Raw genomic sequence first — 25,121 nt, forward strand, 5'->3', positions numbered from 1 at the left:
AGGCCAAAATAACACCATGAATAGTGAAAAGCTCTGTAAAGTTTTTCACAAAAACTGGGCATATGGGATGGGATGGCAGTGCCTTTCCCGCCTGGTGTCTTCCTTCCCGCATATTAGCCTGGCAATTTTGCGGGGGTGCTCATCTTTGGCAACCTAGCAGAAAACTTGTGCGGCAGAATTCTTGCGGACACGGGGAAAGACGGAAGGACGAGAAAAAAGGCCCTGGAACCTCCCAGAGACGCTCCTTGAAAGACTACGGGATCAAAAATTAACTTGGCCGGGCTGCGGGGGTGGGATGTGAACGCGCGCCCGGGCGGCCGCGTCTTCCGCTGTCCGGGCCACTTTTCCTTCCCAAAGCCACTTTGTCAAAGGTCATGTGTGAGTCTTGTCAAAGGCCAGGCTCCAGTGGAATCATTGTCCCCCGGGACAGCGGCCCCCTGCCTACATCGGCCCGGGAGAAATCGCCAGAGTCAACGGCGCCGCGGTGCAAAGCAGAGCAACCCGGGGCATCAGCCGGGGCCAGCAGCGCGGGCAGCGTGGGCAGCGTGGGCAGCGCGGGGCCCAGCGGGTCCCTCCGGTCGCAGCATGACCCGGCGCGCCGAACGGGTACGGTAGGCGCCTCTCCCCGTCCCGCCCTCGCGCCCCGGCCTCCTGCGGGGACTCGCCGAGCCCAGAAACCTTGCAAAGCGCTGGGCGATGTGCAGGAAAAGGTCGTTCCCGTGCGACTCGGTGACCCGAGCCGTGTTCCAGGCGTGCAAGATGCAGAACTCGCTGGCAGCACTCGTTGCCTGCGAAGAGTCGAATTAGTCCCCAAGGATCTCGTTGGCTGGCAGAGAGGGAGCTCGAACCCGTGCCCGGCGAGACCTTGGCAGTGGGGGGTCGGGGGCGCGGTTGGCGGCCAGGGATGGCTTTGGGCTCGGCTCTCCCGGGACCTCGAGCCGACCCGTATGTCTCTTACCTACAGGATGAGGGCTGCGCGGGGGATTTTTTTTTTTTTAAATTTATTTCCAGGAAAGAGGCATCTGTTAGTTTCCGTGAACGTTCGGTGGGGTCCTGCCGGGGTTTCCCGCCCCCGCCGCGGAGACAGAGGACGCGCTTTCTTGGGGTCCCCGCGCGGGCGCCCCCAAAGCGAACGCTCCTCAGCGTGCAGGGAGGGCAGGCCGGCCCGAGCCCTGACCTCCGTGGCTCGCTGTTTGAGCAAGCCTTGCCTGGCGTCTATCAGAAGGAGCCAGGGGTCTTCCCGCGAGTTGCAGTGGATTTTGATCCGGATCTGGGAGATGGGGCCGGGCACGCGGAGCCGCCAGGCACCGAGCTGCGGGCGGTGGGTCCAAGGGTCTGGGCGTGGGTGCACGGCCACCCCCGGGTTGCATTTTAACCGCGTAAACCTCAGGCCCGCTTCCTCCATGACAAAGGCCATGAAAACCAGCGCCTTTCTAGTGCTCGGCGGGGACGTCGGGTGGGGGTGGGGGTAGCGATGCGATGCTGGCGTCCGTTTCCGCCTTTATCGCTCGAGCTGTCCTCCCGCTGGGCTCCCGGGGTGAGTGAGTTTCTTCTGCCTCCTTGCTAGCTGCCATCTTGCTGGCTTGCCTCCCTGGCCTTCACGCCACAGTTCTTGAAAAAGTGGGTGATGTCCACTGTCTTCACGTGCCGACCGCCCAGGGCCGCCTGCACGCCCAGTCACCCGCCGTCGCTTCTGAAGACAAGCTCGGTGGGAGCCTCCCAAGACTGGCCACCTCTTCCCGGTCCTCCCCATGAAACCAGGAATTCTTGGCTGTCCCCTCTCTCTTTCAGGATTCCATGCCCTGGTTTACGGCTGGGCTTTGATTTGCTTTCCGCCCCCTCTAAGTGCCTTGTGCCTGGGTGCTGGTGCGTCCACTGAGATTTCCCTTCCTATTCCATCCTACTGTCTCCCTGCATAATCTCATCTGCTCCCACACAGCCACTACATACAGATTTTTAGCCTGATCTTTCCCCTGAACACCAGTCATTCATAGAGGTCATTTCCAGCGTTGTTCCTTCAAGGGGACTTGGTCAGGATCAAAGGTTTCTTTGACTATCGCCCAACCTGGGCGATAGTCAAAGGTCTGGACTGTAGATCTTGCATGCAGGAAGCCCCAACATTGAATCCCTGAACTACCCCAATGCCAGCACTGTTGGGTGTGACCCTGGTGGTCCTCAAGCACTACTGGACCCGATCAGAACATGCATTGAATTGTCTGGCCTAGTTGAATGTTGCAGGAATGATGCCTGGATGCCTTCGGCATGGTTTGGGAGGAACTGTCCCACCCTCCCACCCTCTTACCTTGCCATCTTATTGTATCTGAGCGTCTTTGCATGATGTGAGGTGTGGAAGGGCATGAATTCGGAGTAGAAGCTAGGAGTAAGCCCCGAGCAATGCCATATGTCACCTTCAAAACACAATAACAAATACATTTTTAAAACTCAGCAGAGAGCCACTTTTCCTTGGAAATGACTTCGACTATTTACTCCTGATCCAGAAGTGCTTACCTCATATCCAGAGTTTCCTTTATTCCCTCTGCCAGTACACGGAGAGTAGCCTGCATTTCAACTTCTCCAGTCCGTAATCTCATCTATTCCCACAGCATCCCTCCCCCTACTCACCCACCCATGTCCCCCTCACTCCCACCCAGTGGAGGGTAGATGAAATTTGGGCCGCATACAAAGGTGCTCAAAGCTACTCTCAGAGATCAAATGGGATGGACCACGTGGAAGGCAAATTCCTTAGTCCCTGCACTATCCTATCTACTCAGCAGGGATTTGCCATTCTTTATTTCAACTCTACATATACTTGTCTGTTCCCCAGTGGTGTGCAGACTCCTTGAGGGCAGGAATCTTTTGGTTTTAGTATCCTCAGAAGCATCCTTAGGGCCATGGAGGGGATCAGCAGGTGGATCTCTAAGAACTCTGAGAGAGTAATAGGAGCTTAAGGAGGCTTCAGATAAGAAAATGCAGTTTTGGTTTTCAGGAGAGAGAATGTGCACTCCCAAAACATAAGAAGTGAATTTTAAGTTCTGTCATTATTTAAACTTCATTCTGGTCTTGTTTGACGCCAGCATCCTTTGAAGACTCAGATGTATATTATTCTTTTTAGAAAAACTGTAGTCGAAAAAGTGTGGCTCTTTTTGGGGGCTCATCCACACCAACCCTGCAATTCTCTTGAGCTGTCACGAATCTCAGGCTAAGAATCTCTAATAAAACAATTAACCTATTCAGGAGTATTATAGACCAGGACAGTAGGTGGTGACTAGTAGGAATCAGCTTAAATCCAATTCTTCATATTCTCCTGTGTTAGAAAAATGTGCATGGATTCAGAACTGGTTGAATGCACTTGCTAAAGAAAAGCTGATTAACAGATAGATGTCTTTGATGATATACTACTTGACTCTGTCTTCCTTTGTTTTTCTCAATATCATTGACATTCATGAAGACAAGAATAACATTTGTGCAGAGAATAGACATAAACAAAGATTTCAGACCCCCAAAGTTAACAATAAATTGTAGTATATTTTGATTTTTGGAGGAATATGCAGGGATAGATATAAGATGTATTGCTCATGGGGGCAAATTATTGCAGATCGATGTTGAAGAAAAGGGAAGCAGTGAGAGGTGTAGAGGGATGGAAAGGGAAAGGGAGAAAGACTGGACAAGAAAGGAAGGGAGGATGGGGTTGGAGTGATAGCACAACAAGTAGGGCACTTGCCTTGCACTTGGCCGACCCAGGTTTAATTCCCAGCATCTCACATGGTTCCCTGAGCACAGCCAGGAGTAATTACTGAGTGCAAAGCCAGGAGTAACCCCTGAGCATTGCTGGGTATGACCCAAAAAAGAAAAAAAAAGAAAGGAAGGAAGGAAGGGAGGAAAGAAGGAATGAAAGGAGTCAGCTAGTAATGAATTTATGTGGTAGTAAAGGCATATGGGTTTAATTTTTTTTAACTATTTAAGCTTATTTTAAAATATTATACAGTTTTACATTTTCCTTCCTGTTCCATTTGCTGATGTGATGACAGGGGGTTGCACATAAGCCTGGCTGTCATGTGTTCACATTTTTTTTTAAGCTCTGGTGCTCCGAGCTGGGGGTCACTCATCAGATTGCAGTCTTTGCCCGTGGGACCGCAGCACTCACCTAGGTTTGCACTTCTTTACTTGGGAAACTGGCACACATGTTCATGGGAGGCTCTTACTCTTACCCAAGGCACACGATTTATGGTTTTGGTGCTCGCCAGAGTTTACTGTAGTGCTCACATGCTAGCTTGCCAGGTGTCCTACTTCTTGGCTGGGTTGCTATTAGGTGTCAAAATGCTTTTTGTGATGTTGACATACACCTGATTGCAGTGCAGCCAGAAATCACTTATGATGGGCATAGTAGATGGCAGAGCTGCCAGGCTTAACGAGCAGAGACTGTGCTCGGCACACATGGAATACCAGGGATTTGAACTCTTGACTTTGCTTGCGAGGTGGGTGCTCTGAGCCACTGCACTGTTCCTCTGGGCCCAAGCTCAGGGGATTAAGCTGAGGATAAAATTCAGCAGCAGATATTCCTTTAAAAAGAAAGGGACTAGAGTGATAGTACGGTGGATAGGAAGCTTGCCTTGCATGCGGCCAACCTGGGTTCAATCTCTGGCACTGTATGTGGTTCCCTGACCCCACTGGAGTGATCCCTGAGCAAAGAGCAAGGAGTCAACCCTGAACACCAGCAAGTGTGGCCCCCAAACAAAAAAAACATTAACTTTTACTAAAAGTATAGAAGGAAGGTGATAGTCATTCTACCGTATTGTGCAGACCATGTTCAGAGCGATTGTTTATAGTTCAGGACACACACAGGAATTGATTAGCATTTTTAGCATGCTATGTATTGATTACTGTGTGGAATGCTCATGATAACAGCACTGAAAGCACCAGAATTGCTCTCACAGAGTTCATGATACAGAAAAAGTTTGAGATAAATCAGCAGGGGGGAGGTTAATTTAATGTTACCCTTGCTTTAGTAGAGAAAGTTTAGGGCCCCTTGGAACCATTTGTGGAGGTGTATTTTAATCCAATCCTAATGGGACCAAGACCTGCTTTCTAGATGTTGCATTTAAATGGAGACCCAAAGGTTGAGTAGGGAGTGAGTGGTAAAGGAAAAAGGGTTAAAGCATAGGCAACCGTGCCTTCAAGAAGTAAGGGAGAAGAGGCCTAATTAAGGAACTAAAAGAAGGACACACCAAAAGGTGAGGGAATGAGAACCATGAGACCAGAGGCATGAAAAGGGCTGGAACTTATGTTATGGAACCAGATTGATTCTCAAGCAGAAAAGGGAGCCCTGAGAGTTGTAAGCAGGGCTATAGGACCATCAGTTTTGTGTCCTGGGAAGATTATTTTGGTGGCAATAGAAATAATTGCTAAAATAAGAGGGAGAGAATGCCACTTCGCAGTCTTACAGTAGCATAAGCAATGAAAATGGTAGCAGAAAGATGACAAGCGTGGAAGAAGATTGTCAAGCCAAATTAGGAGTTATAAGACAAGCATTGACAAACTACAGGAATGATGTAGGGAAAATGACTCTAAGATATTGACCACAGAAAAATGACTACAAGACAGCAAAGAAGATCTAAAGAAGCATTTCTGAACTGGAGCAATAGCACGGCGGGTAGGGCGTTTGCCTTGAATGCAGCTAACCTGGGTTTGATTCCCAGCATCCCATATGGTCCCCTGAGCACTGCCAGGAGTAATTCCTGAGTGCAGAGCCAGGAGTAACCCCTGTGCAACGTCGAGTATGATCCCCAAAACAAAAATAAATAAATTAAATAAAATAAAGAAGTATTTTTTTCTTTCTTTACACCCGTCACTTGAATGTTGAAGAGGGATTAGCATTGTACTGGTTTTCTGAAAAGGTAGCAGCAGTCAAAATGGATGAGAGATAAATTTTAGCTCAACATTGGAAGAATTTTTTAAGGAAGTTGTCCATGGTAATGAGCTCTTTTTCATTTAAACATTTAAACAAAACATTTAAACAAAAATCTTGATTACTATCTTGGAAAAGTAGAGAGAGGGACACATGGTTATGGTGGAGGACATTGGCATCTGAGAAAGATTTTATTATGGCATTCAAATATCTTCATCTGGTATTGAAGCCCTATGATGATTCATCCCTTGTAAGTTTTCTTTTTTAAATGTGTGCTGGTTTCCCTCTTCAGTCTTTGATGCATATTGTCTTACAGTAACTGAAGAACATTACAAGCTCCTACTTTCATTCTCTAAAGAGTCTTTGTTTGGATATTTGTGATCACGCATCCCTCTGACTTGCTATTCCTGCCTTGTCCCCTGACATCCTGTTAGAAGAAACTCTAGGAACTGCTTGTGCTGATCAGTATTTTCGAAGTGGACCTGACATTTTGCTGAATGTTGTTTACTGCTTCCTGCTTTTCTGTGTCAGGATTTCCCATCTTCTGCATATCCTATATATTTCACTGGGATACACTTTTTAAAAAAAATTAAGGCCCAATCTACATAAAACCCTGAGTCCATCATTAAGCTTTTTTATGATACCATGTTAAAATATTAAATACAAAATTATTTTTACATAATTCACCTACTATTATCTCCTTAATGTCTAGTATATGAATATATCCTGAAAGATACATGAAAATGGAACTCAGTGGTATATGAATGGCACAAACATGATGAAAATAATAGTTGGAAATGATCATTTTGGACAGGAACTAGGTGTTGAAAGTAGGTAAAGGGATATACTTGATATTTTTTCATTATCTGTATTACAAACCATAATATCCAAAAGGATGGGGGTGCAGAGAGAGAGAGAGAGAAAAGAAAAGAAAAGTACTTGCCATGATGGCAGGTGGGAATGGGGGGCAGAGGACAGGCAGGAAACTGGGATTTTTGGTGGTGGGAAATATATACTGGTGAAGAGATGGATCTTAGAACATTATATGACTGAAGCCTAATCATGAACAACTTTGTAAATGTCTTTATCACTGTGATTCGATAAAAAAAATTAAAAAATAAATAAATGGTGCTGTCTAAGAGAACTTTTTAGGAGGAAATTTCCAACATTGAAGAAAAGTCATACTCTCATATTATAAGTGATAATACATTTTGTGGGAAAATGGAATGTCAAGAGAAATATAAAATTGTCTATAATGCCTATCTCGGAGAGCCCGGCAAGCTACCGAGAGTATTCAATATGCCAGACACAGTAACAACAAAGTCTCCAATGGAGACGTTACTGGGCCCGCTCGAGCAAATCGACGACCAACGGGAGGGCCTTTACCTTTACCTTTACCTATAATGCCTATACCTAGCAATCAGCATAGTAACATTTTGAATAATTTTATATTGATGTATGCACATATAATCTTAAGATTTGATATCATTGCATTTTTTATAATTTGATCTTCCATAACAATATTGCAAAATATGTCGCCCTCATGCTATATTATATTTTTAATCTATGATCATCTATGGATGCAATAAGATCCATATTATAGATGTTTATTGAACAGACTCTTCTTAGTGGACATTGGGTTGTCTACTCTTTTACACTATGAATAATGCTTGAGGATCCATTAGGCATATGTCCCTGTACCCAAATGCCCATGTGTAGGGGTATATATGCTTCCTAAAATAGCAAGACCATTTATACTGAAAAAGGATATTGGATTGCTCAGGATATATGAATGACAAAAAATATATAACTTTACCTTAAAATTTTTATTCTAAAATTTTATTCTAAATAGCTCAACTTAGTTATTTAAATCTATTTCATGAGATTTAAAAAAATTTGTACGTGTGCATATATACTTATTAGACCTGTAATGTCATGATAGTATTTGTTGGAAACGTGATAATGGTTGGTAGATGGATGAAGAAGTGGTGTATTTCTTGAGAAAGAATGGAGTATGAAATGTAAAAGTTTCAGTGTCTGTATCAGGGTGACAAATTTTTATTTCCATCTAAGTATAAGGAAAGTTTGGGCTGGGGATATAGCTTAAACAAAAAGTAGAGCACATTCCTTGCATTTATGAGGCTCGGGGTTTGATCCCCAGCACTTCAAAATAAATAAATAAATGAATCCATGAAATGAAAAGTGCTGACATGTTTGTTCCAGGCTAAGAACGATTTCTGAAAAGGGAGGTTGCCATGTGCTTTGGTGTCTGGGAAAAAGTGCATGATTGTGCCCTTAGATCCTTGTTCTAAAGTAAATAGTTCGTCTTAGACAGTCAACAAGAGGTAGGTTTCCATGGTAGAGTAAAATATTTTCTTCTAAAAAGCAGATCTTTGTTGGGTAACACTGAAAATCAGCTTGGTGACTTTTTAACATAACAGACAAGAGGTATTGTTATGGATTGGTTTGTATCCCCACACTACTTTAAAATCCTAACCTCCAGTACCTCAGAATATGACCTCATTTGGTGATAATATCTATGTTAGTGAGGGGTTTCCAGAGATTTCTCTCTCTCTCTCTCTCTCTCTCTCTCTCTCTCTCTCTCTCTCTCTCTATTTCTACCCAACCCCTGTATCTCTGTCTCTGTCTCTTTCAGCACACACACACACACACACACACACTCACTCACACACCATATCTGTCCATTCCTCTGTATGAGTGAGGTGGGTGGGGAGAGAAAAATTCCTGCATCAGTCATCTGTGAGCAGGAGAACCAGGAAAACTGGAGGTATACTTAGTCTAATCCCAAAGACTTGGGGATAAGGTTTTAATAGTGTCAATACCAGTACACATCCAGTGGCCTGAAAAATGAGAAGATGGAGGTTCGAGGGCACTCCTGAACATGCACATTGCCCCTCTGGTACCTTTTTGTTACACTTAGGTTCTCAGTGAATCAGCCAATACTCACAAAGGGGAAGACCATTTTTACTCAACTGATTCAAGTGCTAATCTCTTTCAGAAATACAGACACACCCAGAGATATTTTGCCCTGCTCTCTGGGTATCCCTTAGTTCAATAAAATTGACACAAAGATAATCATCACGAGATCTTTACAGGGGTAGCCAAACAAAATGAGGTTATCAGGGTGGGTACTGGTCCAATAGACCCCTATCCATAACAAACGGGGGAATATGGACACTGAGACATGCATGGAAGGAAGATGATGGAAAGAGACTTGGGAGAAGACAGCCATTTACACAACTAACGAGCCTGGAACAGCTTTCTCCTAACAGCCTAAAGAGTTGATACCTTCAGGTTTCTAAACCATTAGGAACTGAGACAGTTTTGGGGGAAGATGTGAGGGGACTGGGTGAGGAGACTGGGTTGGGCCAACAGGTACTATTCCTGGCCCCAGGTGCAGTGGTGACCGTTAGGAGTGCTCAAGGGATCATATGTCATGCCAGGGCTGAACCAGGGTTGACAGACTCAGCCCTATGCAAGGACAAATGCCTTAATTTGGCTCTATTTCCAGTTTTTGACTCTTTGTTACAGCAACCATAGCAAATAAAACATTTTGTACAGCCTAATTCCCTTACTATAGTTTTAGTGGGGCTGGAGTGATAGCGCCGTGGGTAGGGCTGTGGTATTGGCCTCATGCGAGACCAACCCAGATTTGATTCCTCCGTCCCTCTCAGAGAGCCCAGCAAGCTACCGAGAGTATCCTGACTGCACGACAGAGCCTGGTAAGCTCCCCGTGGCGTATTCAATATGCCAAAAACAGTAACAAGTCTCACAGTGGAGATGTTACTGGTGCCCACTGGAGCAAATCGATGAACAACGGGAGGACAGTGCTACAGTGCTATAGTTTTAGCTTATAGTACTCAAAATGATGATATTTACTCAATATGATATTTTAATCTCTGATCTCCAGAAATTTAGCTCTGATTCACAGGAATAAAGAGAATGCTGCTATTTCACAGGTAGAAAGAATCCTCATATTCATTCTTTTTCTATGATACTGACCAGTACATAAAAGATGGGCATTCTGAAACTGGGGATGTAGTGATAGAGTAGATGCCTCCCATGGACATACATGTGGGGGGACCTGGGGTTTGATCTTGGTATCAACTCCCAAGTACTACCACGTATGGCTTTGGGTGCTTCTTAAATTCAGAGAAGACTCATGAATCAGTGAAGGTTGCATTACTTACAAGTGAGAGAGCCAAAATTTAGAACAGTTCTTTTCACAGCCTACACTCTGAATTACACATGGTGCCTTCCACCTTTGTAGACAGGGCAGATAACACCCTTAAAGTTTGAAAAGATAGGGATTGTAGCATTTAGAGTCGAACTTTCCCCTCCCCTGTAAGTACTGTTGGGATGATTTTTGAACCCTGTTTTGTTGGAAGACACCTTAAAGCCCAACCTACTTTAGTCAGGTCTTCATCATCAAATATTTATCAGGAATCCTTGATGTTGGCATCTGTGTTTATGTAAATAAAATACTTCTCTTCTCGATGTTTTGTTTACTGACAAAATGGGCCTTCAAAGTACACAGTTTGATTGCTGAAAAAATCTCATTACAAATCTTTGGAGGTGTTGGATACAACTGAGTTTTTTCCATTATTAATACTGCTCAGAGATTAATTCAACATAGTGACGTGAGGGACGCCTAACATTTTCCAGGAAGCTGCTTGACTTTAATCAGCAGAAACAAAAGCACAATTATTGCTCTTTTTCCTTGGGTGACCCAAGTATGTTCTTGGCACCTGTGAGTGGGGAGCACTGGCTGTCTCAGAGTTTTAGTGGCTTCTACCCAGGGGATTTATTAGTTCTGAACTTTGGGGAGAATTCCATTAGAATGCAATTCTCTTCTCTCCTGAAAGAACAAAATGTTGCTTGCACCAGATAACTCTTGTGTGATAGGACCTGTGGTTCCCAAATTGTGGGACCATAGAGAGATCTATAAGTAGGATTAGCAGATTTAGAAACAAACAAAAACAGAGAGCAGTAAAAAGCTCTAGGAAACTTCACTTTTTATTTCAAATGAATAATGCATATATTCTTTTTTTTGGTAACAAATGTATTCTAAAACTGAAAATACTAAACTTTTTTTTTGTCTCTGGCAAGCCTAGCTCTAAAGGTAATATTAGAGCTGAGTATTAATAAGTTTTCAACATTTCAAGACTCTATAAAAATTATTCATTTGCCCAAATAAGGTCAGAATTTCCTAACAATGTTAATAGGATTGACCCAACTTGAAATGGTGTGTGTGTGTGTGTGTGTGTCTGTTTCTGTGTGTGTGTGTAAATAGGGTGAGGGGTGGGCTTTGAACCACACCTGACTGTGCATAGGGTCCTCTCCTGGGAGTACTTGGAGAATCATATGCAGTGCCAGGATTCAAACCATTATTCTGGCCACATCTTCAACAAGAGGGAATGCCTTAACCTTTGTAATACATTTTTTGCCCAAAGTATTCTAAAAAGTGGGAGTAACACCCATCAATGAGCAGGGCTTACTCCTGGCTCTGCTCTCAGGGATCACTCCTAGCAGAGTCCAGGGGACCATCTGAAATGCTGAGGTTGAACCAGGGTTGACTGCGTGCAAGGCAAAACCCTGTACTATCTCTCTGGCCCTACAATTTGAAGCTTAATTGGTTTGAACATGCAATCTGGTGGACACAACTTGAAAGAACTTGTCCTCTCATGCTGAAACCATAATTACACAACCAGTTTTGAGGACTTGTATTCTAGAGATCATGCAAAGAACACTCATAATCTCCTATAACCCTCAAAACCCGGATTGGCAACCTATGTCTTTTGAACCAGAACGATTCACTGTGCATTTTCCTAGATTAAAATTTGGATGAACACAGCCAGTTCTTTCTGTTTCCCGCTAGTTTGTGGTTACTTTCACATTATGATAGCAATCTGAATAATTGTGACAGGGATCTTTGTACAGTCCACAAGACTTAAAAGATTCATTATTTGATCATTACAGAAAAAGTTTAGCTATCATGGAAGCAGAGAGAGCAGATAAAGCTCTGCATTGCATGAAACTCACCCAGGGTCCAGCCCCGGAACCTTCTGTGATTTCCTGAGTCTTGCCAGGAGTGATCCCTGAATACAGAGCCCTGAGCATTACTGGGTGTGGTTCTAAAACAAAACAGCTTAGCTATTCATCTTCAAACCCCTTTTAGAGTTGCTATTATGCAAAATTATTTTGTTTTTGTTTTTTATGGCCACCCCAGAGGTGCTCAGAAGGCTTGGGGTTCCCTTCTCGAAATTCTTAACCAACTGAACCTGTGGTTACAAGCGAGGGCTTGAGGATGTGGTGCTGGGGACCTCCATGAATGCTGGGTGGCATCTTGGCTGTGATCAAACTGGGGTCAGCCACATGCTAGTTATGTGTTTTGACCCTGTATAATCTCTCTGGCCCCTATTTTCATTTTAGATTTTTTTTTAAAAAAAAGACCCGAAAAGATTAAATAACTGAGCAAAATGTCTCAGATCTTCAAATTCAAACCAAGTTCCGCTGAATTCCGAAACTTCTGCTCTTTTTAGAGCTGATCCAAAGGTTACTTGCTCCAGACCTTTGTCCTATGTGGGTTTAGCAATCAGGAAACTGAGTTGTGGTTTCTTGATCCTGTCCTTCTCAAAGACAAGACAGCCCAGAAGGTTCCCTAGGGGTCGAACAATATAGCAGGTAGGGCACTTGTTTTGTGCGTGGTCTACCTATCTTTGATCCTCTGTCCCCCAAGCACAGTCAGAAGTAATTCCTGAGTTCAGAGCCAGGAGTAACCACTGAGCATAGCTGGATGTGACCCCCAAACAAAACAAAACAAAACAAAACAAGAAGCTTCCCTAGACATAAATTTAAGTCCCTGCTCCACCTAGTAATTTCTCTTTTTCCCCTCCAGTATTTCACAGATCATCATAGTACCAGTGAGCATTGGTCATCCTTGGGGCAATGAGTGATGTCTAAAAAGAAATTAAATGAGGGGCCAGAGCACTTGCCTTGCACGCAGCCTACCCAGGTTCGATTCTGAGCATTCCACATGAATGTGGTCATTATAGTCTCCTGAGCACCACCAGGAGTTATTTCTGAGTGCAGAGCCATGAGTAACCTCTGAGCACTGCTGGGTATGGGTTAAAAGCAAAACATAAACAGACAAAAAATAAATTAGAGGAATATCAGACAAATGGCTACAATCATTCACAACTGTTTTTCAAATATCTTCTTCCCAGGGAATGGTGAAATGAAGGGCTGGAAAGATGGTGGAGTCATCACCCACTTGGCAAAAAGGAGCCTGTAACCAGGCAGCTCCCAGAGCCCATGCCCCTTGCGCATCAGATACCCCTAGGAAAGAGACTTTTTTAACTTCTTCATGGGAGTTGCCTTTGGTAGTTTCCTTTTATTCCTGGCAACCATGTGTGAAAATGGTACAGGATGATCATCAATGGGCACTGGTGGCTAAAGCCCTTACTATTATTGCACGGAAATTTATAGTCTCAATAGCCCCTCTGACAGTAGACATAAGGGCCAGGAATATTATCCCATAGTTGGAAGCCTGTCTCATGAGCTGGGGGAGAAGGCAGCTGGAATAAAGAAGGAATCACTAAGTCAATGATGGTTGGAGGAATCATTCGGGATGGGAGATGTGTGCTGAAAGTAGATAAAGGACCAAACGTGATAACCTCTCAGTATCTGTAGTGCAGACCATAATGCCTAAAAGTAGAGAGAGAGTATGGTGGAGATTTTCTGTCATGGAGGCAGGGAGAGGGTTGGAAAAGGGGGAGGGAATACTGGGGACATTGGTGGTGGGAGAATGTGCACTGGTGGAGGGATGGGTGTTTGATCATTGTGTGACTGAAACTCAAACATGGAAGCTTGTAACTGTACCTCACAGTGATCCAATAACATTTTTAAAAAAAAACCCTTCTGAGGGTTCATACTGGCCAGAAACACAGTCAGGTTGCCAGAGAGTGACTTTCCTAAATAACAGAGGCAGGCCAGTGCAACAATACGGTGAGCAGGGCACTTGCCTCACACGTGGCCAACCTAGATTCATCCTATATGGTCCCCCAAGCCCAGCAGGATCCTGATACCTCAGTGCAATGCCAGGAATTAACCCTGAACACTGCCAGGTGTGGACCCAGAACCAAAAAAAATAAAATAACAAAGGCAGTTTTCCTCACAAACACTTAATCTATCATTTGATCCTTAGGCAAGAACATGACCAAAACAAATAAAAATAGCTTTACTCTCCAAACCATATTGGTGTAGAATAACTGTGAGTAAAATATATGCAGAAAATGCTAAACATGCTAGAATAGCCTAGATCTTTGGGAATGATTGGGAGGGAAAATTGTTCCCTGAGATGAATGGGCAAGTAGAACCACATGAAGGTGTGTGGATGTCATCAGGAGGCTTCTGCTCTTTTCCCAGCCTGCCTCGGGTGCAAACAACACACAAATTGGCATTATTTCCTTGAGTGTGGGACCGGACATACTTCTCCTGGAGAGCGAAAATTCTTGAGAATGCTGGGTCTTGTGGAGCACAGGCTCAAGAGGAGAGTAGGAAGAAAGATCCAATGAGCTTGCTGCGATTTTACCGAGAGCAGACCTGCAGGGCCATTAGCCTTTTCCTCCCATCTCAACCTTCCACTCTCAGATTTCACTATTTCCTTCTTCTTATGCACCACCCTCTTACTTCCTACTTTGTTTCCAACCAGCATTACTGGGATAGTTCTGTGTGTCAGGTGCTGTGCTAGGCTCTGTAGACAAATGGCAAAGGGGTATGGAACTGGAGAGATGACTCTAGTGGTTGATCACATGGTATGAGCCAGGCCCCACATTCCAGTCTCAGTGGCATTGGCTGTAGCCCTGGGGGTTCCCTGAACACCAGGCTGAGCACTGCCTTATGTGGCCTGAGCATTAAACTATTGGGTTTGTACATTGGGACTGAATATAGCTAGGAATAGTCCCACAAACTCCCAGCACTTCTGCGTGTGGCTCTTCTTTTATTTCTCTTTTTAAAATTGAATCACTGTGAGATAGTTACAAGCTTTCATGTTTGAGTTAACAATCACACAATGATCAAACACCCATCCCTCCACCAGTGCACATTCCCCACCACCAATATCCCCGGTATATCCCCCACCCTTTCCCACCCTCCCACTGCCTCCATGGCATGTAATTTCCCCCATACTCTCTCTCTCTACTTTTGGGCCTTATGGTTTGCAATACAGACACTGAGAGGTCATCATGTTTGGTCCATTACCTACTTTCAGCACTTATCTCCCATCCCAAATGATTCCTCCAGCCATCATTTTCCTTTTTTTAATTTTTATTAGCGACAAACCAAGAGGTATGGTTGTAGACTTACAAATTTTTGTGCTTGGGTTTCAATTATACAATGATTAAGTACCCATCCCTCCATCGGTGCCCATTTTCCACCACCACGGATCCCAGTATTGCTCCCACCCCCTATTCCCCCATCCCACCCTGCCTCTGTGGCAGGGCATTCCTTTTTGTTCTCTCTCTCCTTTTGGGTGCTGTGGTTTGCAAAAGAGGCATTGAGTGGCAATCATGTTGGGTCTACAGTCTACTTTCAGTATGCTTCTCCCATCCTGGGAGGGTTCTCCCAATACCCTTTATTTGATGCTCCCTTCTCTATCTGAGGGGCCTTTTCCCCTAGCATGTGTGACTGGCCTCCAAATCATGGAGTAAACCTCCTGGTACTTATCTCATCTATTCTTGGGTGTTAGTCTCCTATTTTGTTACTTTATGTTCTCCAGATGAATGCAATCTTTCTATATCCATCCCTCTCTTTCTGACTCATTTCGCTTAGCATGCAACCATCATTTTTCTTAGTGACCCCTTTTCTATTCCAGCTGGTATGGCACTTCTAAAAAAAGTTTACAATCTAGTAGTAGAGGTTAGGGATTAAGGTTAGAATTGCAAGCATAAAAGTGGAAGGAGAGGGGCTGGAGCGATAGCACAGCTGGTAGGGTGTTTGCCTTGCATGCAGCCAACAGGGCTGACCCAGGTTCGATTCCCAGCATCCCATACGGTCCCCCGAGCACTGCCAGGAGTAATTCCTGAGTACATGAGCCAGGAGTAACCCCTGAGCATCGCCAGGTGTGACCCAAAAAGAAAAAAAAAGTGGAAGGAGAAAGAAAATAATAACCCCTGGCTCTATGCTCAGGGGTCACTTCTGGCAAGAAGGTGCTCAGGAGAGTATATGGAGTTTTAGGGATCAAACTAGGATCAGCCCCATGAAATTTGAGTATATGGGTCACGGAGGGGCCGGGAGAAGGGGTGGTAAGGGCACAGGGAGGAGGTTTTTCTTATCTGGGAACTGAAAGCTCAGAGAGCAAAGAAGTTCAACTAGTTGTAGCTTCCAAACTCAACCTACTAGGAGTGGCAGCTCTGATGTTTCCAGGTTTGCAAGAAGAACTGAGAACCAGAAGAAGCTGGAACTGTTTACCGTTCTTTAAATCCTAATCCCAAAAGAGGAATCCTTGCTCTTAGAATGTTGATGTTTCACTGTGTGGTTCACCCACAAAGCAACCACGAGCGACGTGGAGACTTTGTTTCCCCGCCTCTTCTGTCGGTTAACTCTGGATTGGCCACGAGCACTGTGCAGCTGCGGGAGGCAGAGCCGAGGGAGGTTGAGGATCGCTTTGTTCGTGCTCTGTGAATTCATCACAATGCTCCTTTTAAACTCCATAGGATTCTGGCCCTCTTTAACATGCAGGGCATGTGCAGCGCTCTTGTTTATGCCTTTCATTCTTAAACAAACACAAGTCTCATAAAGAGGCAAACTAGTCTGTCCAGGTCGTGAGTTAGCCTGGGAAAAGCAGGTATTTCAGGAGGTTTGCCGGATGCGAGTGGGTTCCCGTTGTATCATGAACTCTGCGCCACTGAGCAGTCAGGGGCTCACGGGGAATGTGGTCTGCTGTGTTGATGAGACACTGCAGAAAGCTACTGCCGAAGGAGGTAGAGACAGTTTGAGCATCAGAACCAGAAGCCGTCTTTCTTGGTGTTTAGATTTCTCTCTGGAGAATGTGGGTGGTCCGGATAGAGAACATCCGTAACACTATACCAGATTATGTGGATAGGAACCCTGTTCTCAAAGGACTTTCAGTTTATTAAGGAGAATTTCCAACAACACAAAACAGATAATTCAGGTGGTGAGTATTTGAGCCATACTGATTTGGTTTAAGTCCTTTTTCTCTGCCACTCACCTGATAGGCTTGAACAAAAGGTTTATATCTTTCTGAGTCCTGAATTATTAATTCAAAAAATGAAATGCTATAACTACTTTGACCAATTACATAAAAATGAACAATCCAAATTACCTCATTTGTTTGGTTCAAAAATTAGATCACGGTTCAAAATTTAACGGCAAAAAAAAAAAATAACTCCAGATAATCCTAATTCCCCCTAATCCATTTTACTCTCTATTCTGTCTTATACTTCCTTCATAGTTCTTTTTGACGGGTTGGGGGTCATACCTGGTAATACTCAGGAGCTGATCCTGGCTCTGTGCTTTGGGATCACTTTTGGGAAGATGTTCAAGGAAATATGTAATTTCAGGGATTAAACCAGGATCAGTCCTATGCAAGGCAAGGGACTTATTCCTGTACTGTCTCTCTAGCCCTTATTAATAATTCTTATCACTAATGAATAAAGATAGTCATATAGCTTATGTCTTTTTTCCAAAATGTAAGCTACAAAAGCAAGTGTTTGGGTTCTCTTCTTAGTTGCCAGTATCTTCTTGCCTAAAATTATGTTTCAACATATTAAGTTCTCAGTAAAACGTCTGTTCCATAGGAGGATGGATGAGAAAGTGAATGGATGAATGAGTTTCTACCGGAAATGTGTAACAACAAGGTAGGCTGTCAGCATAGGGATTATTAATGCAGTCCAGGTCCTTATTGTCATTAGACCATGATGCCCAAGTACAGAGAGATTGCTCCTGGCTCTGTCAAATGGCCCTCTTTGTTCCTAGCCCTGTCTTCTTGACTGTGTTGTAGTTGGGTGAAATAGCAGGTCATTGTCAACAGTAAGGTCACTATAGCACCGTAGCACCATCCTCCCGTTGTTCATCAATTCACGCGAGCAGGCACCAGTAACGATAGTAAGGTCACATGAGATTAAATGGAAAAAAAAAAGCATTTCAGAATTTTTATCAATTCTCAGGAAATGGGGGAAACAGCTGCAGAAAGGGAAGGAAGACTAGAAAAATGAGAAAAGGGCATCTTTTGCAAAATAGTTTGTCACATGAGCTATCAGCTCTAAGTCTGCGACCAAGCTTTATCCAGCTCCAAATGCCAAAGACAGGCAAACCCCACTGCACCTAGCACATGCCATGCAATGGGTACTATGGGAGATTATCTCTAATGGGAGCTGGAGCCGTGGTGAAAGCCATCTTTCAGACTCTTATTGTTTGAACAGTAAGAGTACTGGAGAAAAACTGATCAGCCGTGCTTCAGTTTTGTGAGAGAGGAGGAATTTCTTTTAAAAATGCATATCTTAATTAAAAATATCTTATTAATTTTTTAATTGATTGAGGTTCTGGGGTTTATAAATTTGTTAATAATGGTTTCTCATGTGAATAGTTCTGACACCACACCCATTGTCAGTGTTCCCACTTCCCAAGGAAGGATTCCTTTTCTTTTTTTTTTCTTTCTTTCCCGTGATCCCCCCCCTTTCCGGCTTTTTGGGTCACACCCAGAGAATACTCAGGCATTACTCCTGGCTCTGCACTCAAGAATTACTCCTGAGTGCACTCTGCACTTCTGAATTGAGTGCTCTGCACTCAAGAATTACTCAAGAATTACTCAGGGGACCATATGGGCTGCTGGAGATTAAACCTGAATCTGGGTCAGCCGTGTGCAAGGCAAATGCCTTACCCATTGTACTATTGCTCTGGCCTAGGATTTCTTTGCAAGCAATGACATGAAATGTTTCCTTCTCCCAGAAAGGAGCAGAACTCTGGATAGGCAGTCTGAATGAACTCAGATGAATTATGAAATTAGGAAAATTACTTCTGTACCCTCTGTCAAAAAGGCACAAACCTACGATACTCTGCAAACTCATTGAGAGAATTCAGTGATCCTGAATTCTAAGACTGGCTTGCCCATCCTGAAGTGCTCACCGGATGACTGCCATTGTATTGAAAACACTACAGAGACAACCTGTGAAAAATTTATTGAGACTACCCCGATTTTACTTCTGAGAATTTTCAGATCCTCAGAGGGCATTTGTGTGTGTATGTGTATGTGTGTGTGTGTGTGTGTGTGTGTGTGTGTGTGTAAAGTTTTCACATCTAGTGAGCATATGAGCCATGATGAACCAAGCCCGAGACCCCAGGTTTTAATAATTAATAAGTTGTACAACATCTCCCACTAAGAGCAGCAGAGGCTTAGCGGGAGAACGTGAGTCCAGTACTTCTGCATTCTCTTGTGTGTGTGTGTAAAGTTTTCACATCTAGTGAGCATATGAGCCATGATGAACCAAGCCCGAGACCCCAGGTTTTAATAATTAATAAGTTGTACAACATCTCCCACTAAGAGCAGCAGAGGCTTAGCGGGAGAACGTGAGTCCAGTACTTCTGCATTCTCTTGCATAACACTTGTAGGGCAAGCTGAGGTTATTCAATTTCAACTTTGCAGAAATTCTGTTTGCAGGGGATTCTGGGAGAACTCTAAGATAGGGAGAGGCACTGTTTGGCCAGTTTGTCTTATGGCTGCTTCTATAGCAACCTAGAAGCTTCATTTTGTTACAGTTTTTTGTTTTGTTTTAGGACCCCCAAAACCTCCAACCCTCCAACCCCCCAATCCAAGGGGGATTTACTCCCTTGGAGTGCTGGGATATGGATGGAAGGATGTGGTACTGGGGATTGAATCTGGGGCTCTTTCATACAAAGTATGCACACCAGCCCTGTGAGCCAACTCCCTAACCCTTCAGCAAATCATTTTGTGAAATATATATTTTTTCATTTCTCAGGCTAGCCCTAATAAGTGTTCCCTTTAATTGATATGCATTAATTGTAAATACCAACAAAATACCGTTTCTATCTATCTATCTATCTATCTATCTATCTATCTATCTCCTTCGGGAGATGAAATAATGGGAATAAAGTTGTATAAAGCTCTGCAGCATTTCTTTTGAAATACCCAGAAAAATTAAAACAAAAATTTGATTGTTTGGGACTGGAGCAATAATACAGTGGATAGGGCTTTTGCTTTGCATGCAGCTGATCCAGGTTTGATCCTTGGAATCCAATATGATTCCCTGAGCACCACCAGGAGTTAATTCTTGAGCCCAGAGCCAGGAATAACCCCCGAGCATTGCCAGGTGTGACCCCCCAAAAGCAAAAAATAATATATATTTTTATTGTTTAATTTGACTTCATCTTTGCTGACTAAGGTAGAGAGAAAACTCAGCTCCTTTGAGCTTTAAGAAAGGAAAATAATAGATGAGTAGCGTAAGAAAGGACTTTAAATATTATATAACCAATCTTTCTCTGACCTTAGATACTTAAAAGTTCTGATGACATGGCACAACATTTTCTTATATAGTGAATGTGTCTTCTTTTTAGTTTTAAATAGAAATCTGTTGGCACTGATTGCTAGAAACCTGTCAATATTTAAGGAAGACAACTACATTTATATTCTTCCGCCATCCATGCAAAGCCTACAGCTACAGGTTTCAAAACCATTGGCCATAAGGGTTGCTCATTAAATGTCCATTCTCTAAACACCATTCAGTGTGTCTTTGGTGACATAAATCAGATCATGTCATAGCCTGACTCAAATTCCTCCAGTAGTTTCTCACCCGTCATACCCACCACAAAAAAACAAAGGCTCTACTCTGACCTGTGAAATCCTGCTTGACCCAGCAGCTGATCAGCTGGGCAGTTAGCTGTTGCTGCATCTTATCATGGAGCCAGTTAGCCATTGCTGAAATATTGAGTTTAAGAATATATCGCATATCTGGGGTTCAGGAGTAATCAGGAAACTGCCTTCTCTGTTACCCCCCACAGATGTCTCTTGGTGATTAGGAAGCTGGAGAATGGAAACTAGGTATTGCAGAAAACTTCTCAATTTCCCAGACTTGTTAGCACAGGGAAACAACAAAAAGGGACAGGAAGACAAGTCGTATCTTGATTTTGCTATCCAAATTTCAGAGGCATATAATTATAGGAGTCCAAGAATATCTACAAGAATATCTACAGAGAGAGGACTTAAGGAGCCAGTGTGCAAGCTTTCCATGAGGTAGCACTCAGTTTGCCCCATTGCTGCATGGTCTTCGAAAGGGACTTTTGAGTGAAGCATTGGGAGCAAACTCTGCTGAGAATAGTTGGGTATGGCCTGTAAAAGAAACAAAAAATATTATCAAGACTGGAAGATGGTAATGCTGTACTTTTGTAACTTGGGAGTTCTTTGACTCTGAATAATATTTACTTCTGGGCATTTGTCTTATTCATACAACTTAAGCCTCAGTTGCTCTTAGTTCCTAATATCCCCTTCTAGTGGGTGCAAAAACAATACCTCATTAAGATTTTTATTTTAACTTCCCTAGTCATTAAGGATGTTGAACATGGTTTCCATAAATGTATTTATTTTTTATAAACTGTTCTCAGTATGAGGTAAGGATTGGGTTCTTTTCTTAGGCCGTGGGGAGAGGTAAAAACTAAAATGAAACAGGAAAGCCTGATAGATGCAGAAGGCAGCGGGCCTGAAGTGGTCTCCAGTTCCAGAATATTCTTCTATTTTCAGCCATGTAGAGGATTTCATCACTGTTGGGTTATTTGGACTTGTTGTTCCACAAAGAAGTGATCGTTGATGTCAAGAGAGGGGTTCGGCAGGGTGATACCATTTCACCAAAACTCTTCAGTGCCACCCTCGAGAACATCATGCGACGACTGGAATGGGAAGGAATGGGAGTGAAGATAGATGGTCGGCAACTACACCACCTCCGCTTTGCTGATGACATTGTTTTAATAACACCAAACATCAGCCAAACGGCACAAATGCTGGCCGACTTCGACAGTGAGTGTGGAAAGGTCGGACTACAGCTGAATCTTACGAAGACAATGTTTATGAGAAACAGCCTCGTTCCTGATGCCCCATTCACTCTCAACAGAACGACCATCTCCGAATGCAACAGCTATGTGTACCTAGGTCGAGAAGTCAACATGACAAATGACCTGGCACCCGAGCTGCGCAGGAGGAAGAGAGCAGCTTGGAAGGCCTTCTAGAATGTCAAAGAAATAGCTAAGAGGACGAAGAACCTCCAGCTCCGGGCACATCTCTTTTTTTTTTTTTTTTTTTTTTTTTTTTCGATGAAGAGATTATAGAACATTTTATTTCTTTTTTTTTTTTTTTTTTTTTTTTTTTTTATAATTTATTTATTTATTGAATCACTGTGGGAAAAGTTACAGAGCTTTCGGGTTTAGGTCTCAGTCATGTAGATACCGAATACATTTCCCTTTACCGATACTCATTTTTAACCCCGAACCCCAATAGACCCCCACCTCCCACCCCTCCCAATTCTTGTGAGGTAGATGAGTTCTAGTTAATACTCTATCTACTTCGACTAGATAGATTATTTCGATAAAAGATGCACAATTATTGTTAAGAGTTTACGACCCACCCCCCCCCCCCAATCAGACATGCTGAAACAGCGTTGTGAAATGATTTGCTTTCTACAACTTGGTTTAAGAATAAAATGATGTCGCGCGGCCGCGATAGCGGCCGCGCGGTTTTGAATTTCTGCTATTTTACTTATTGACCCTGGAAGAATTTCTATTAAAAGTTAGCTAGTTAAGAGATTGGTTTCTGTGTCCTGGAGTCGTGGCCGTGCCGGAGAGCCGCTCGTGGGGGGCAGCTGGCGACCCCGGTGGGGCGTGGGGGACGGCCCACAAAGCCCCCCTTCCCATGAGGTCCCCGCTGCTCCCCCCCCCGAGCCCGGCTCAAACCCGCTTTCCACAAGGCTCCCGTGCGGCCGCCATCTTTCTTTCCAGAGAGGAACGGGCGGGCTGGTCAACGCCCTTCCCCCTCCGGGCAGGCTTGGTGGCGCGGATCAACACAAGTCCATTTGCTTTTCTGCTCCAAGCGGCTGGTTCTCTGTGCTAAGTCCTTGTGCCTCCGGGGCCGTGGCCGTGCCGGAGAGCCGCTCGTGGGGGGCAGCTGGCGACCCCGGTGGGGCGTGGGGGACGGCCCACAAAGCCCCCCTTCCCATGAGGTCCCCGCTGCTCCCCCCCCCCGAGCCCGGCTCAAACCCGCTTTCCACAAGGCTCCCGTGCGGCCGCCATCTTTCTTTCCAGAGAGGAACGGGCGGGCTGGTCAACGCCCTTCCCCCTCCGGGCAGGCTTGGTGGCGCGGATCAACACAAGTCCATTTGCTTTTCTGCTCCAAGCGGCTGGTTCTCTGTGCTAAGTCCTTGTGCCTCCGGGGTCGTGGCCGTGCCGGAGAGCCGCTCGTGGGGGGCAGCTGGCGACCCCGGTGGGGCGTGGGGGACGGCCCACAAAGCCCCCCTTCCCATGAGGTCCCCGCTGCTCCCCCCCCCCGAGCCCGGCTCAAACCCGCTTTCCACAAGGCTCCCGTGCGGCCGCCATCTTTCTTTCCAGAGAGGAACGGGCGGGCTGGTCAACGCCCTTCCCCCTCCGGGCAGGCTTGGTGGCGCGGATCAACACAAGTCCATTTGCTTTTCTGCTCCAAGCGGCTGGTTCTCTGTGCTAAGTCCTTGTGCCTCCGGGGCCGTGGCCGTGCCGGAGAGCCGCTCGTGGGGGGCAGCTGGCGACCCCGGTGGGGCGTGGGGGACGGCCCACAAAGCCCCCCTTCCCATGAGGTCCCCGCTGCTCCCCCCCCCGAGCCCGGCTCAAACCCGCTTTCCACAAGGCTCCCGTGCGGCCGCCATCTTTCTTTCCAGAGAGGAACGGGCGGGCTGGTCAACGCCCTTCCCCCTCCGGGCAGGCTTGGTGGCGCGGATCAACACAAGTCCATTTGCTTTTCTGCTCCAAGCGGCTGGTTCTCTGTGCTAAGTCCTTGTGCCTCCGGGGCCGTGGCCGTGCCGGAGAGCCGCTCGTGGGGGGCAGCTGGCGACCCCGGTGGGGCGTGGGGGACGGCCCACAAAGCCCCCCTTCCCATGAGGTCCCCGCTGCTCCCCCCCCCGAGCCCGGCTCAAACCCGCTTTCCACAAGGCTCCCGTGCGGCCGCCATCTTTCTTTCCAGAGAGGAACGGGCGGGCTGGTCAACGCCCTTCCCCCTCCGGGCAGGCTTGGTGGCGCGGATCAACACAAGTCCATTTGCTTTTCTGCTCCAAGCGGCTGGTTCTCTGTGCTAAGTCCTTGTGCCTCCGGGGCCGTGGCCGTGCCGGAGAGCCGCTCGTGGGGGGCAGCTGGCGACCCCGGTGGGGCGTGGGGGACGGCCCACAAAGCCCCCCTTCCCATGAGGTCCCCGCTGCTCCCCCCCCCGAGCCCGGCTCAAACCCGCTTTCCACAAGGCTCCCGTGCGGCCGCCATCTTTCTTTCCAGAGAGGAACGGGCGGGCTGGTCAACGCCCTTCCCCCTCCGGGCAGGCTTGGTGGCGCGGATCAACACAAGTCCATTTGCTTTTCTGCTCCAAGCGGCTGGTTCTCTGTGCTAAGTCCTTGTGCCTCCGGGGCCGTGGCCGTGCCGGAGAGCCGCTCGTGGGGGGCAGCTGGCGACCCCGGTGGGGCGTGGGGGACGGCCCACAAAGCCCCCCTTCCCATGAGGTCCCCGCTGCTCCCCCCCCCGAGCCCGGCTCAAACCCGCTTTCCACAAGGCTCCCGTGCGGCCGCCATCTTTCTTTCCAGAGAGGAACGGGCGGGCTGGTCAACGCCCTTCCCCCTCCGGGCAGGCTTGGTGGCGCGGATCAACACAAGTCCATTTGCTTTTCTGCTCCAAGCGGCTGGTTCTCTGTGCTAAGTCCTTGTGCCTCCGGGGCCGTGGCCGTGCCGGAGAGCCGCTCGTGGGGGGCAGCTGGCGACCCCGGTGGGGCGTGGGGGACGGCCCACAAAGCCCCCCTTCCCATGAGGTCCCCGCTGCTCCCCCCCCCGAGCCCGGCTCAAACCCGCTTTCCACAAGGCTCCCGTGCGGCCGCCATCTTTCTTTCCAGAGAGGAACGGGCGGGCTGGTCAACGCCCTTCCCCCTCCGGGCAGGCTTGGTGGCGCGGAT

The 25,121-nt window shown here is 45.9% G+C and overlaps 1 protein-coding gene across 1 annotated transcript in view; it reads left to right on the forward strand.

Moving 5' to 3' along the window:
- Positions 1-430: 430 nt before the first annotated feature.
- The window catches only part of ENPP2 (ectonucleotide pyrophosphatase/phosphodiesterase 2), a 135,606-nt gene continuing 110,915 nt past the window's right edge, over positions 431-25,121 (forward strand). The window contains exon 1 of the mRNA XM_056110470.1: positions 431-606. Coding sequence (XP_055966445.1) covers positions 586-606 — 21 coding nt within the window. The 5' untranslated portion in view covers positions 431-585. The remainder of the gene's footprint in view (positions 607-25,121) is intronic.

This window comes from Sorex fumeus, unplaced genomic scaffold, assembly GCF_029834395.1.
Source record: "Sorex fumeus unplaced genomic scaffold, SorFum_2.1 ptg000002l, whole genome shotgun sequence".
NCBI lineage: Eukaryota > Metazoa > Chordata > Mammalia > Eulipotyphla > Soricidae > Sorex > Sorex fumeus.